The 14,092-nt window shown below is 39.2% G+C and overlaps 1 protein-coding gene across 4 annotated transcripts in view; it reads right to left on the reverse strand.

The window, feature by feature from the left end:
* The window catches only part of PSME4 (proteasome activator subunit 4), a 105,252-nt gene that overhangs the window by 2,241 nt on the left and 88,919 nt on the right, over window positions 1–14,092 (reverse strand). For 3 of the 4 annotated variants that reach the window (XM_072768357.1, XM_072768358.1, XM_072768356.1), the window contains 4 exons: window positions 7,651–7,779; window positions 6,613–6,768; window positions 3,314–3,476; window positions 857–990 (listed from right to left, as the gene is read on the reverse strand). In XM_072768357.1, coding sequence (XP_072624458.1) covers window positions 857–990; window positions 3,314–3,476; window positions 6,613–6,768; window positions 7,651–7,779 — 582 coding nt within the window. The remainder of the gene's footprint in view (window positions 1–856; window positions 991–3,313; window positions 3,477–6,612; window positions 6,769–7,650; window positions 7,780–14,092) is intronic. The other variant, XR_012003446.1, reaches the window with a different exon arrangement.

Below are 14,092 nucleotides of genomic sequence, written 5' to 3' on the forward strand. Positions count from 1 at the left end.
GAGCAACCCACACACATTTTACTTTAACCTCTCAAAGACTAGGATTATACTCAGGAGGATAACTTCAGCCAAGTAAAAATCCCTCCAGACTTCAGATCTCACCGAGTGCTGCAAAACCAACAAGCCAACTGTAACTTCCCAAAGCTCATTTTTTTAAAAAAAGATTTTATTTATTTATTCATGAGAGACAGAGAGAAAGGGAGGCAGAGACATAGGCAGAGGGAGAAGCAGGCTCCATGCAGGGAGCCTGACGTGGGACTCGATCCCGGGTCTCCAGGATCACACCATGGGCTGAAGGCTGCGCTAAATTGCTGGGCCACCCGGGCCACCTCTTTAAAGTGACTAGCTGCACTCGGGGAGAGGCTACTGGCCCTTACACCGCATTATGAAACGAGTTTCAAGACACACCTATAGCTCTTTACCAAAGCGAGAAGCACAAAGCCATTGGTCTCGTCAGTCATTTAGACACAGCTGTTCTCAAAATAATACCATCACAATTTCCTTTTTAGTATTAGCTCCCCGTTAGACACTTCCTAGATATAAAATGTTAGTAAAACCAAAGAAGATGAACTATCCTGACAACACTGACATATTTTACTTCTACTGGACTGGGAGAGACAGAAGCTTTAGTATTTCCTTGCTACCAAAAGATCTCAAATATACATGAAAACAAGGCCTCCCTCCACAAGATGTTACTAATTACTTGAGTAGGCTTAGCCCCAGCAGAGGCAGGAGCGGCAGCAGCTCTATCAAAGCAGAAGGTCCAGAGTGACAGGAAACTACCAGTAAAATGATTTCTTACAAAACATCACTGATAAAATACGTAGGCATAGAAACTAATACGGAAGAATTTTACCTCAATAGGCTGCGGATCATTCAGATGTGCACTGAGATTCATAAGGAGCTGGGGCATCCAGGTGGGAACATCATAGGGACTAGAAAGAACACATGCACCAAGTCCTAGCACCCCCGCATGACGTTTGACCAACTCTGAAAAACAGAGCAAAAAAAAAAAAAAAAAAAAAAAAACTCCGCCAATAAATGTGCGAATATTTATAGGACTCTCTGGCACATGTTATGGTAAAATAGAACTAGTTTTTGATTAATCTAATTGTTTCCAAAGTGTGAATTTCTGCATTAAAAATGCATCTGGGGGGATCCCTGGGTGGCGCAGCGGTTTGGCGCCTGCCTTTGGCCCAGGGCACGATCCTGGAGACCCAGGATCAAATCCCACATCGGGCTCCCGGTGTATGGAGTCTGCTTCTTCCTCTGCCTGTGTCTCTGCCTCTCTCTCTCTCTCTCTGTGACTATCATAAAAAAAACAAAAACAAAAACAAAACAAAACAAAAAAATGCATCTGGGGATGCCTGGGTGGCTCAGCAGTTGGGTGGCTGCCTTCGGCTCAGGTTGTGATCCCAGGATCTGGGATCGAGTCCCACATCGGGCTCCTGTGTAGAGCCTGCTTTTCCCTCTGCCTATGTCTCTGCCTCTCTCTCTCTCTCATGAATAAATAAATCTTAAAAAAAAATAAAAATGCATCTGTATACACACACACCAAAAACATGATTTTGAGGCTGAACTAAAGACATCCTATAGCTGACCCTCAATGACACATCATATGACAGGTCAGAAATGTGTCACCTATTTGCTAGAACTTACATAATGATAGTTTTGATCAATTCATATCTTATGCAAAAGTACAATTCCTGATCCTAAAACAGTCTCTTGCTCTCTTTTTAAAGATTTTATTTCTTTATTCATGAGAGACACAGAGACATAGAGGGAGAAGCAGGCTCTCTATGGGGAACCTGATGCAGGACTCAATCCCAGGACCCTGGGATCCCAACCTGAGACAAAGGCAGATGCTCAACCACTGAGCCACCCAAGTGCCCCCTAAAACAATCTCTAATCAAAATTACACCCCACTTTTCTGGATGGGACTACTCCACACAGAATGTATCAAGTCATGAGGCAAGAACATACTGTATATGAAGAATGTCTGCATTTCTCAAAACAACTGCATTCTACGGGGTCTCTAATTCTTTTTTTTTCTAGATCTATTCCTTCTCCTATGATAGTTTCTGCTTTCAAATTTTCATGTTTTTCCTTAAGGTGTGTATGTGTGTGTATTATATGTGTATACATGAAATACGGTGCCTAGGGAATTGAAGTCAATAAGAAAAGAATATGAAACAGAATTATAAATAATGCCATTTGGATAACAAAGACCCAAACTACTTTGGTAATTATTACAGAACAGAATTTTCAAGCAAAGCAACTAGAACATTCATTGGTATTTTATTAGTAATTGCCATTAGGAAACTAAATGCCTAAATTAAGACCCTCTTGTAGTCAGTGTTTAAGAGCTTCACATTCCAAGTAATTCTTGTAAATCCAAATAAGCTTCCTACTTACTGAGTCTTTCTATATATTTTCCATTCTTCCTGTGACTGCAGGCAGCAGTGGCAAGGTCAGATGGCTTTTTGCAATTGTGTTTATTTTTAAAAAGAAGATTTTATTCTTAAGTAATCTCTACACCTAACGTGGGGCTTCAACTTACAACCCCGAGATCACAACTCTCATATCCTATGGACCAGGGCACAACACAATCAAGTTTAAACGTCTCTTTAAATGTGACATAGTCCTCAGATCTATGTTTATCTTCATGCTCAATTAGAGTAGAAGCTCCCGTTGATGACTCTTCTCAACCTCTCACCAAATGCCCTGTGAAGTAGTGAACCGTCCCCTCTTCAAATGAAAGCAAGGCTTGTTTTGTTTTCTTGGTATTTTCCTTTTACATCTACACCTAAGCTATAAAATCTAAACACAAATATTTTACACTCTCCAACTCAACTCATTCTGCATGCCTCTCTGTATAAAGTGGTTTCAGGTGGGCAGGCACCAGTTTTACCCTGTCAGTTGTTGTCTGCTGCAGTGCACAGGTTCCTGCATACCTCTCCATTTTCGCTTTTACGTTCCAGGTCTTGCCTGCTGTAGGCAAAGCTCATTAATAGCAGGGACAACTATTCTCAGTACCCAGCAAAGACTTAGATACATCCAAGTATTCTTTTTTTTTTTTTTAAGATTTATTTGAGAGAGAGAGAACATGTAAAGGGACAGAGGAGGAAGCAAGCTCCTGCTGAGCAAGGAGCCCAATGTGGGGCTAAATCCCAGGACCCGGGGATCACGACCTGAGCCAAAGGCAGATGCTCAACCGACTGAGCCACCCAGGCGCCCCACAACCAATAAATACTTGTTGCATAAGCCTGGTTAATTCCCAAAAGCATATGGTATTTTATACCAGCCTTGTTACCTGCAGAAGGAATCGTATCTCCTACAGAACCAGGGTCTCGCTTTCTTTTCTTCGGGAGTTTTGTTTTGCAAAGTTGCTCAAAATGAATCTGCATAGGACTGTCCATGGTAAGGAAGTTACACTGTAACAGACCACTCAGGGTGGTAGCAGCCATTTCTCGAACCTGCAGAGACAATCACTTCTTTTAGAGCAGAGATCCTAAGCCTGGGGAGAACCCTGGAGGCTGGGAGGGTGGTGGTGGTAGGTGGGGGACACATGGGATGACTTTCCCAGACTTATGCTCTTATGCGAGTTCCTCAGGGAGATTTCATCAGATTCTCAACAGGTCTGTGACTTGAAAATGGATGAGAGCCACTGCACTGGGGTTGTGGAAAGTAAATGCTGAAACTATTTCATACAAAATTAAAGCTCTTCATAAATTATTTTCCCACTGACTGGCAGTTGTCCTTATCAGGCAGTGCCAGAGCCTAACATTAAAATGAATTTTTCCTGGACTCCACATCTCTTAAAACTATTGCTGTGGTTGTTTTCGTTGGTAATAGAGACATAGAACAATCGATTTGTATAACTGGCATGTGTTGTAGAGATTTATATCCAGTTTACTTTTTAGGACTTTCACAGGCTGATGTCAGACTACACACACAGTTTATGGAAGTATCAAATGCAGAGGGTAGAACAGTGCATTTCAAAATGGAATGGGAACCCAAGTTTTGGATACACAAACAAAAACCAGTAAAATGCTATGATCTCAGAGGTATCACAAAATTCTTGCTACATACTCATAAAGATAGTCAATAATAATTTGGAAAAAAATCTCCACCTAAATATTTTGCTATTTATTGCTTCAAAAGGGTTTTTCTTTTGTTTTAGTTTGACGGTTTTTAGGTACTTAATATTTTCATTATACCATTAAATGAATTATAAATTGTTTCTGCTTGTACTACTTCATACTTGGTTGCATTATTCTCTTTCATACCATGATTCATTTTTCTATTCAACTGCTGATTAGAATGCTTTCAAGTTCTCACTATTGTACTAAAAATCTTAATTTGCATAATTTCCATATTGCAATGTATTTTCTTTTCTTTTTTTTTTTTAAATTTTTATTTATTTAAGAGTCACACAGAAAGAGAGAGGCAGAGACACAGACAGAGGGAGAAGCAGGCTCCATGCAGGGAGCCTGACGTGGGACTCGATCCCAGGACTCCAGGATCACACCCCAGGCTGCAGGCGGCGCTAAGCCACTGCGCCACGGGGGCTGCCCTGCAATGTATTTTCTTAGGATAGAGTCTAAGAATTGGGATTACTAAATTTCAATGTATGAACAATTTTACTGTTAATTTTGTGGCTATCAGCTGCTTTTCAAGCGCAAGAGCTAACATACTATAACCAAAAAAAAAAAAAAAATCTTAAAAAATATGATAGCGGGATCCCTGGGTGGCGCAGCGGTTTGGCGCCTTGCCTTTGGCCTAGGGCGCGATCCTGGAGACCCGGGATCGAATCCCACGTCGGGCTCCCGGTGCATGGAGCCTGCTTCTCCCTCTGCCTATGTCTCTGCCCCTCTCTCTCTCTCTCTCTCTGTATGACTATCATAAGTAAATAAAAATTAAAAAAATTAAAAAAAATGATAGCTTTAATGAATGTAATGGTTTTATTTATATTAACAGTTATGCTTAAGTATACAGCATGGAATATAAAATTTAGGAGAATGTAAAGTTTAGCAAGCAATTAATGCAATTTAATGTAATTGCTGTAATATTTAAAATTAAACACTGATTTTCAAGATTTCTTTTTTTTTTTAAGATTTTATTTATTTATTCATGATAGACATAGAGTGAGAGAGAGAGAGAGATGCAGAGACACAGGAAGAGGGAGAAGCAGGCTCCATGCCGGGAGCCTGATGCGGGACTCGATCCTGGGACTCCAGGATCATGCCCTGGGCCAAAGGCAGGCACTAAACCACTGAGCCACCCAGGGATCCCCTGATTTTCAAGATTTCTAAGATTCTACCTTTTCATTTCTATTCCTTTAGTTATTAAAAAAAATACAAGTTCAAACAATTACAGATAGCTGTAAAGATCGTAAGCCTGTTGTAGCTGTTATAACCCACTGTGAGTACCCGAGGGGCTATCCATATCCGCCCCCCAGAACACAAGAAAGCTGGACTGCAAAATGATTGGGGCCTCCTTAGAGTAGGGGGGGAATTTCCATTCTCAGTTTCCTATGAAGACAATCTATCTTTAGTGCTCTCAAAGAGGATATAAAATTACTGGGAGTGCTCCACTCTGTAGAAAACTCATAAAATTAAAAAAGTACAAATTTCACAAAAATTTCAATTACATTTTCTTTACCGAAGGCCAATTTCAAAAGTTGTATCTTCTTCCATATTTATTACAACATGCTTTTCTTACATTAGACTATATTAACTAAGAGATTGATCTTTTTGTATAAAATATTAATGTAACCTCACCACAAAGTGGCCTTTAATTTCTCTACCAAGGAAAACAAAAAGGGGCAACAGTCTTAACTGGGTAACAGCATTTGTGTATATAGGTTTTTATTCTTTTTTTGAGAGCACGCCCAGGTCTACACAAAGTGGAGCGGGTGAGGGAGAATCTTAAGCAGTCTCCACACCCAGTGCAGAGCCTGATGTTGGTCAGGGCTAAGTCTCACCACCCTGAGATTATAATCTGAACTGAATGCAAGAGCCAGACGCTTAACCGACTGAGCCACCCAGGTGCCCCTCGATTTTTATTCTCTTGAAATTGAAACTGCCTTTATACACATTTCCAGGAGTTCTTTAGAAATTAGTAAGGTAAATAAATAGTATCACCTGCAATTTCACATACAAAAAAACTTTGGTTCACAAATGTTACCTGCCCAACTGCAAAGAGATGCCACAAGAACATGCCCAATGTTTGTTTCCATTTGTATGATAGGAAATCACATCCAAACTAACCACAAGGGGTAATGTTAAAAATTGAAGCTATTTTTAATAATTTATGCCTTTAAAAAAATATTTTATTTATTTATTCATAGACAGAGAGAGAGAGAGAGGCAGAGACACAAGGAGAGAGAGAAGCAGGCTCCATGCAGGGAGCCCGATGTGGGGCTTGATCCCGGGTCTCCAGGATCACACCCCAGGCTGCAGGTGGTGCCAAACCGCTGTGCTACCGGGGCTGCCCAATAATTTATGCTTTAAGAAAACTCATCAGTGCATAAATACTTCTTTTCAAAGGGGGGGGGGGGGATGATGCTTTCTCTAAATATATTTTGATTTGTGGTATCTGAAATTTTACCTCTAATTGTTCATCCTCCAAAAGACTTATAACCAGCCACCTGATGTCTTTAACTGCATCTTCATTGTTTAGGAAAATAAAGAGGTTATAAAATACCATGGTCTGGAGGTAGGTCAGCACTGTATATCTAGCATGCCAAGAACTGCTTCTTGCTGTCTGTGAATGAAAAGAAGTAGAAACAATGGAAACAGTCTGACAAGAGCATGAGGTGACAGACAGGAATTACACATAAATCATATCTTCTACTATAACTCTACTTTTACAGGCATGGTTAGAGCAAGCTCGTGTTATAGTTCCTTCTAAATAAAAGGCTGCACGAACTATCTCAGGTAAAGTCAGGGTAAGGGTAAGGAATACACAGATAAAAGTCAACTTTATAAATGACGTCTAGTTAATAGTTTTGACTCCTCTAAGAGTTATTATTTTATTTTACTAGGTGGCAGGTAGAGGAAAGCAATGACTGAGAACTGCTAAGTTCCATCACACAAAAAAACTGGGCTGTTAAAAAATGTTTTTCACTGATAATTCAACTTAAAAACCTGAAAACCATGGAACAGGTCCATTTTTTATATTATATAACACATGTATGACCTGAGTAAAGGCTGAGCACGTAGTATACTAAAAATGCAGCTAGAAAATACACAATACCTTAGGTCTTTTTCCTTCCTTTCTTTTTGTAAACCAGAGATTGGGAAATACATGTGAATTTAATAAAGAGGAAATAGTAAAAGGGAATGGCCACCCTCCTCCCTCATAAGCAGTTTGTATCTAAGGTGCTTCACTAATTAGCTCTTTGCATACATTGAAAATCTGGGGGTTGAATGACCTCCCCAAAGTCACAGAAGTTGGTGGCAGAGACGGGTACAGAATCTAGGTCTGTTTCTTCGGTCAATATATATCTTCTCTCATACTAAAAGAAAACTCAAAATGAAAAACAAATTTCAGGTACTGTGTGCACTACAGCTGACTTTGTGAAGTTCTTAGAATGGGTAACCGAATTCTAACCAAGACATATAAATACTTGTTAGACAGTCTTACTTGTTTTAGCACCTGAAGTACCAAAGGCACTTGATGAGGGTAAAGCAAGCCCTGAGACATTAGTGATAAACATAACTTTGCATCTCTCTTCAGTTCATCATAGCTATTATCATTTTCCACTGGGGCAATCTAAAGAACAATAAAACAAAACAAACATGTAATTGAAAATTATAGCCAATGAGTACAAATAAGGTATCCTTACAGAAAAGAAATCACATTTTTCCTCTGAACAACTTCTATGGAAATTTTCAAATATGGACACAACTAGTGACTAGTATAAAGAGTCCCCATGAATCAATCACCTCTCCAACAAAGACATATGCATAATCCTCCCATTTTTTTGCCCGTCCCCCCATGTTTCCTGTTTCCTCATCCTCCAATTATTTTAAGCAAATCCCAGACATATTTCACCCATGAATATTTTACTATGTAACTCTAAAAGAGAAAAATCTCTTATTTAAAAAACCTGGAATGACATTGGCCATAAAAATTCATTGCAGTTAAAATATAAAATATACAGTAATGTTCAAATTCCCCCTAATATTTTGTAAGTTGGGTGTTTGGAACCTGGTTCAACATGATGATCACACACTGCATTTGGTTCATGTGGCTCTTAAAGGTAAAAGATTCTACGAAAAAAAAATTTTTAAAAATCTCTAAATTCTCTCTACTATCTTTTAAAATTCCTTGCCCTTTAAAAATTAAAGGGAGGGAGGGAGGGCAGGCCTGGTTACTTGGTTTTGTAGTGGCACCTATAGTGGCCTTCCTTCTCTGACTGCATCCCTGTAGAGGCATTCTTTGGCTCCACTATGTCCTGTAAAGTAGCCATTAGATCTAGAGGCTTGATTTTATTGAAGTCTAATTTTTGAGCACAACATAAGTGATGTGTATTTCCTTCTATTATGGTCAGTTTTCTCTTTCTGTGATGAACTATTTTTAAAAATGGTTTGCAAAATGGTGACACTCACTTTTTCTTCATTATTACCTGGAATACTTCATACAGAAAAGCCTTCCCTTCTTCAGAAGAATGTTTCCTTTCTATCCTCCAAAAGTGAACAGTGAATTTTTAAAACAATGCCATTATGAACCAATGAATTTCAACAAATTTAATGGTTTTAATCTAACTGGTGCTCAAAATAGCTTTACTTCAAAATAAAGCTATTTGGACTCAAATCCTTTAACACAACTATAGCATCCTTAGTTTCTGGTAGGACAATATGAATTAGGTTTATCACATACATTTCTTGGTCTAAACCTGAAATCAGCCTTTTCTCTACAAAGACCTGGTTCTCCTAGCAGGAAATGATATCTAGGAACCATAATCTGGGCACTAAAGTACTGATCTCTACTAGGTTGATTACTGGTTAGGGGGTTTTGTGGCCAGAGCTAGGAAATAGGCTTATTTTCTAAAGAGAAACAGATCATGAGATCATATTGATATTTTCAAACTTAGGATTACTGAAATTTTACTAAGCAGCTAGGTTTTTTTTTTGTTTTTTGTTTTTTTTGTTTTAAAGATTTATTTTAGAGAGACCATGCATGCACAAGTGAGCATAGAGGCAGAGGGACAGATCTTCAAGCAGACTCCCTTCTGGGCGCAGAGCCCAGCCCAGCTGATCCCACAACTCACGAGTCATTACCCGAGCCAAAATCAAGAGGCTCAACCGACTGAGCCACTCAGGCGCCCCAACAGCTGGATTTTTCTATCTCATCACACTAAAAATTTTGGTTCCTATTGTTAAAATAGGAACAGGCCAAAATGAAGTCAACTGCCTCCAAAGCTGCAAATTGGGACTTAATTCCCAGGTATGTGACCTTCAATCAGTTAATTAGGAATTAACTGATCAGTAATAGTAAAATGAACTGCATGACAGACCCCTGCCTTTTCTTAAACAAAGATGATCTTATCTGAAATAATCTTTTTTGTTTATGCCTTCCTTGTCCCATCCCTTTTCTGCCTTCAAAATCCTTCCATTTTAGGGGCAACTGGGTGGCTCAGTTGGTTAAGCATCTGCCCTTTGGCTCAGGTCATGATCTCGGGGTCCTGGGATGGAGCCCTGAGTCAGGCTCCCTGCTTTCAGCAAGAATCCCCTATCCTTGATGTCTCCTCTTAGTTATCTTCTACGCACTAACACCTCCCCTCATTCCACTTATTGGCTAAATATCCCCAGCGGTCTTGGGGGTACTTGGAGTCTTGACACCTATCCAACAGTTCTCAATAAAGTCCTTCTTAAAATTTTAACATGTGTCAGAATTTTTTTAATAAAGAAACCTCCAAGCTGAGTATAATAATCACTGTGATAATTTGTCCATTTTCTGATGGAAATAATTTCTCTTGGCATACTTTACTGAAAAAAATATATGAGATTTCATCTTAAATCAATGGAGAAAAAATAGATTATCTTGAAAATTAAGCTCCATCTTTACATCAACACTTTATATAAAAGTAACCATCAATTTTCTATCTTATACTACAAATCTAAATGCAAAAGATAAAAGCATAAAAATGTTAAAAGAAAAAAGGAACTATTTAAAAAAATAATCTTCGACTGGCATACTTCAAAATATCATTTAAAATAAGAAAATCATAAAAATGGAACTCCTTCATAACACAACAGGAAACTGGCAAAATACCGGCAGCTGGCAAAAACATACAAATAGCCAATGTACAAGGAGACAGTCTCATTAAAGAAATACAATTAATTTTTCTTATATCTATCTATCATCTATCTATCTATCTATCTATCTATCTATCTATCTATCTATCTATCTATCTATCTATCATCTATCTATCTATCTATCCTATCTCAGACTGGGGCTTGAACTCACACCTCTGAGATTAAGAGTTGCAGGTTCTACCGGCTGAGCCGGCTAGGCATCCCAAGAAGTGCAATAATCTTTTACAAAATTTATTTTACCATCAAAGATGTAAGAAGTGTCAGGGTTTGTGTGAAAGAGATAACACAAGACTCTTTGGAGGGCAGTGCCCACTAAAATGACAAATATGAGCAGATCTTTTACACAGTAATTATTCTATAAATATACACATATTTGTAAAAGATTGTTAACATTGTTTTTAACAGTCAAAAGCTGGGAGTAGAAAATGGATTAAATACATGATAATACAATACAGTCATTAAAGAGGAAGAGGCAGTTAAGTGAGAAAATGGTCATTATGTATCAGGCTCTAAAACAATTTGCAGAATGAAATAGTTCTCGTTTTTCATACAACAAGCCCATACATACACTAACCTGGTGTATGGCACAGTTGTGCTCACAGAGGAATGTATAAAAAGATACACACCAAACAGATTTCTAGGATAAAAATTATTACAAATTCTCAACGGTCCAAACCTGCAGGCAATGTACATGAATTGATTTCCTTTGTCATTTAACTTACCCACAATAAAAATGAGGTGATTTAGAGCTTGGTTAGTTGAACTGTAGCATGACAAAGAAGATACTCATATGCTAGAGCAGGCCTAAAATTACTACCAGAAAAATTTAAGGTGACTCACTCACCTGGTGAATCAGCAGTCTGTCTTCCTACCATTCATGAAAAAAAGTGTGTTTTGTGAATGAAATTAGGGCATAGTATTCTCATGTTAGGAGGTTAAAACGTCCACTAAAATCAGCCAAAAGGGCAGCCCTGGTGGCTCAGTGGTTTAGGGCCACCTTCAGCCCAGGGCCTGATCCTGGGGACCCAGGATCGAGTCCTGAGTCAGGCTCCCTGCATGGAGCCTGCTTCTCCCTCTACCTGTGCTTCTGTCTCTCATGAATAAATAAAATCTTAAAAAAAAAAAAAAAAAAAAACCCAGCCAAAATCCCGAAATCCAAAAGATAAAACTTCATAAACTAAAGACTATCATGTTCCAAAGCAGCAAATTAGCCGTTACTAATTACTAGCACAGCATAACAATTCGTTTGGGCTAGGCTACTTCTATAAGCCAATGAGATCAAAATTTTATATGCAGATTTTAAAGGTTTTGCTTATTTATTTAAGTCATCTCTACACCCCACGACCCTGATGACATCAAGAGTTGCATGCTCTTCTGCCTGAGCCAGCCAGGCACCTCAAAGTCTCGTATTTTACTTTGTAGTGATTTTATCTATTAACAGTATTACTGTTTGTGGAACAAAAACCCTTTCTGTAGTAAAGCCTCTAAGTTTGTCCTTAGTTCATCTCAAGAACTAACATCAGAGGGCAACCCTTCTGGGTCTCCTCCCTCTTCAGGAGTTTTGTACTAGCATTTTACTATCGCTTAATCTCAATAAACCTTGCTTTGCTGCCCACCACTGTCTGGTCTATATCTTCATTCTTCAAAGTGGCATAACCAAGATCCACGGGCACCAGTGGAGAGAAAAATCCTATTAACACTGCAATTCTGGGACAACTGGGGCTGCCAATCTCATATATTCTTAGAACTAACTCCCAGAATCAACGCCTGCAGCCAAGTGAGGACTTCACCTCTACTTCAGCTTCTCCACCTAGGTGCACTCCACTCATTCATCTCCACTCAGTTCTCTACTTATATTCCTGTAGCACGTAAGGTGTACTGGCAAATCTGCTACCCAAGGAGGCCATACATCCAGAGACAAAATGTCTACTTTTCAAAAGATTTACTTAAGCTCCCCTCCCTCACATACTAGTCTTGAAAGAAAGAATACATTCACTACTTCCCAGGGACTGTCTTCCCCACTTCTAACCTCCCTTGAGAAGATGTAATGAGTGACTGAACTAGTCCTCTAACTATGGGCCTTTCAGAGAGAGTCCTACAGGACAGTGGCTAACCCCAACTACTGGTTACTTTATAAATTTAGAATATGGAACACACTGCGCCTTTTATCTTCAGTTTGGATCCTTCCCCCCACCCCAAAAGATTTATTTACTTATTTATTCATGAGACACACAGAGAGAGAGGCAGAGACATAGGCAGAGGGAGAAGCAGGTTCTCTGTGGGGAACCTGATGTGGGACTCGATCCCATGACCCCAGGATCACAACCTGAGCCAAAGGCAGACACTCAGCCACTGAGCTATCCAGGTGACCCTTCAGTTTGGGTCTTAACAGTAGCTAAGTCGCAAAAGAAAATTCCTACTTGACATCCTGTAAGCCTGGTCTATGCACTTGGTTCCCATCATCCATCTAGGGTTCAGACACTCTTAAAATCTCAGTTCTAAATGATCAGAATGTTGGGGCACCTGGGTGGTCAGTCAGTTAAGTCAAACTCTTGACTGATTTTTTAAAAGATTTTTTATTTATTCATTTGAGAGAGAGTGAGCGTGCACTCAAGCAGGAGAGGCAGAGGGAAAGGGAGAAGTAGACTAATGCTGAGCAGGGAGCCCAGTGTGGGGCTTGATCCCAGGACTTGGATATCATGACCTGACCTGAAGGCAAATGCTTAACCATCCGAGCCACCCAGGTGCCTCTTGATTTTGGCTCAGGTCATGATCTCAGGCACATGGGATTGAGCCTCACCATGGGCTCCACACTCAGCACCCAGTCTGCTAGTCCTTTTCCCTCCTCCTATGCTCCTTCCCCTCTACACATGTGCCCAAGCACACATCATCTCTCTCTCTCTCTCCCTCAAATAAATAAGAATCTTTAAATAGAATAGGGAAATCAGAATAAAAAAAAACACATTTCTTGATCAGCAACTGCTCTGTAGGTAAGTTTATTTGAATCTTACTCACTTCCACTTTTTCATTTTCAACTTTAGTATTTTCCTAAAAGTATCATTTTTCTTTCCAGATATGACTTTTAAAAGAACACATATGTACACTGTCATGATGATCCAACTGCCATATTTATAGTTACAGAAAGACTAAGATTCAGACAACCTTAAAATTTGGGAATGTTCAATTGGCACTGAAGGGGGTGGATTCTAGCCTTTTCATAAAAATGTATGCTGTAATCTTCCTTCCAATATTGAAAAAAAAAAAAAAAAGATCAAAGTAGAAAAAAAAAAGTCTCATGTACAACAACTTGGGACAACTTAAAAGAATTCTGAGTGAAAAAAGCCAATTACAAAAGGTCACTTATTCCCATTTCCATTTATATGACATTCTTGAAATGACAGTTCTAGAGATGGAGAACAAATTAGTGGTTGTCGGAGGATAGTGGTGGTGAAGGAGAGGGAGGGAGGTGTGACTATAATAAGGCCACACAGAGTCAGTTTTGTGATGATGGGATTATTTCTGTATTGTGATTGTGTTGGTGGTTGGTTACAGGAATCTACTGTGTGATAGCATGACACAGAATTATATGCATGTTGTACAGATTTCAATTTTCTGGTTTTGAAAATGTAGCTACTAGGGAAAATTGAGCGGAGGGTTCATGAGACCTCTTTGTAGTACCTTTGCCACTCTTATTTTAATATAAACAGCTTGGGGGAAAAGTCGATGTCCATGAAATTTAGGGGCTTTCTTCAGGTATGCCTATT

Source organism: Canis lupus, chromosome 11 (assembly GCF_048164855.1).
Source record: "Canis lupus baileyi chromosome 11, mCanLup2.hap1, whole genome shotgun sequence".
Classification (NCBI taxonomy): Eukaryota; Metazoa; Chordata; class Mammalia; order Carnivora; family Canidae; genus Canis; species Canis lupus.